This window comes from Penaeus monodon, chromosome 25 (assembly GCF_015228065.2).
Source record: "Penaeus monodon isolate SGIC_2016 chromosome 25, NSTDA_Pmon_1, whole genome shotgun sequence".
In the NCBI taxonomy this organism is placed as follows: Eukaryota; Metazoa; Arthropoda; class Malacostraca; order Decapoda; family Penaeidae; genus Penaeus; species Penaeus monodon.
This window is the reverse complement of record NC_051410.1, coordinates 35,813,744-35,813,967: the sequence shown is the minus strand read 5'-3', so window position 1 is coordinate 35,813,967 and position 224 is coordinate 35,813,744. Positions and strand designations below refer to the sequence as shown.

The following is a 224-nucleotide window of genomic DNA, read 5'->3' as shown; positions in this document are numbered from 1 at the left end:
CAGCAACTAAATGGTCAAAATGTTATACAATAACAAAAATAAATTGCATTACATAATGTTTGCTTAATTTCGTCTATCACGCAAGCATAAATATCTTGATTCCAATGCACCAACGTGAACATATTGATGCTTGTGACATAACTGGAAGTTTGTATCAGGATTGCGAATACCAAACGTAAACACACATTATATATTTTTCAGTTCCAGCTCAGAGGAAGCGAGTT

At 33.5% G+C, this 224-nt stretch overlaps 1 protein-coding gene across 1 annotated transcript in view; it reads left to right on the top strand.

Annotated features, from left to right (window-relative positions):
• Positions 1-224, top strand: part of LOC119589196 (probable cell wall protein PGA41) — a gene marked incomplete in the record, with an annotated part of 15,384 nt that overhangs the window by 4,685 nt on the left and 10,475 nt on the right. The window contains 1 exon segment of the mRNA XM_037937794.1: positions 202-224. Coding sequence (XP_037793722.1) covers positions 202-224 — 23 coding nt within the window.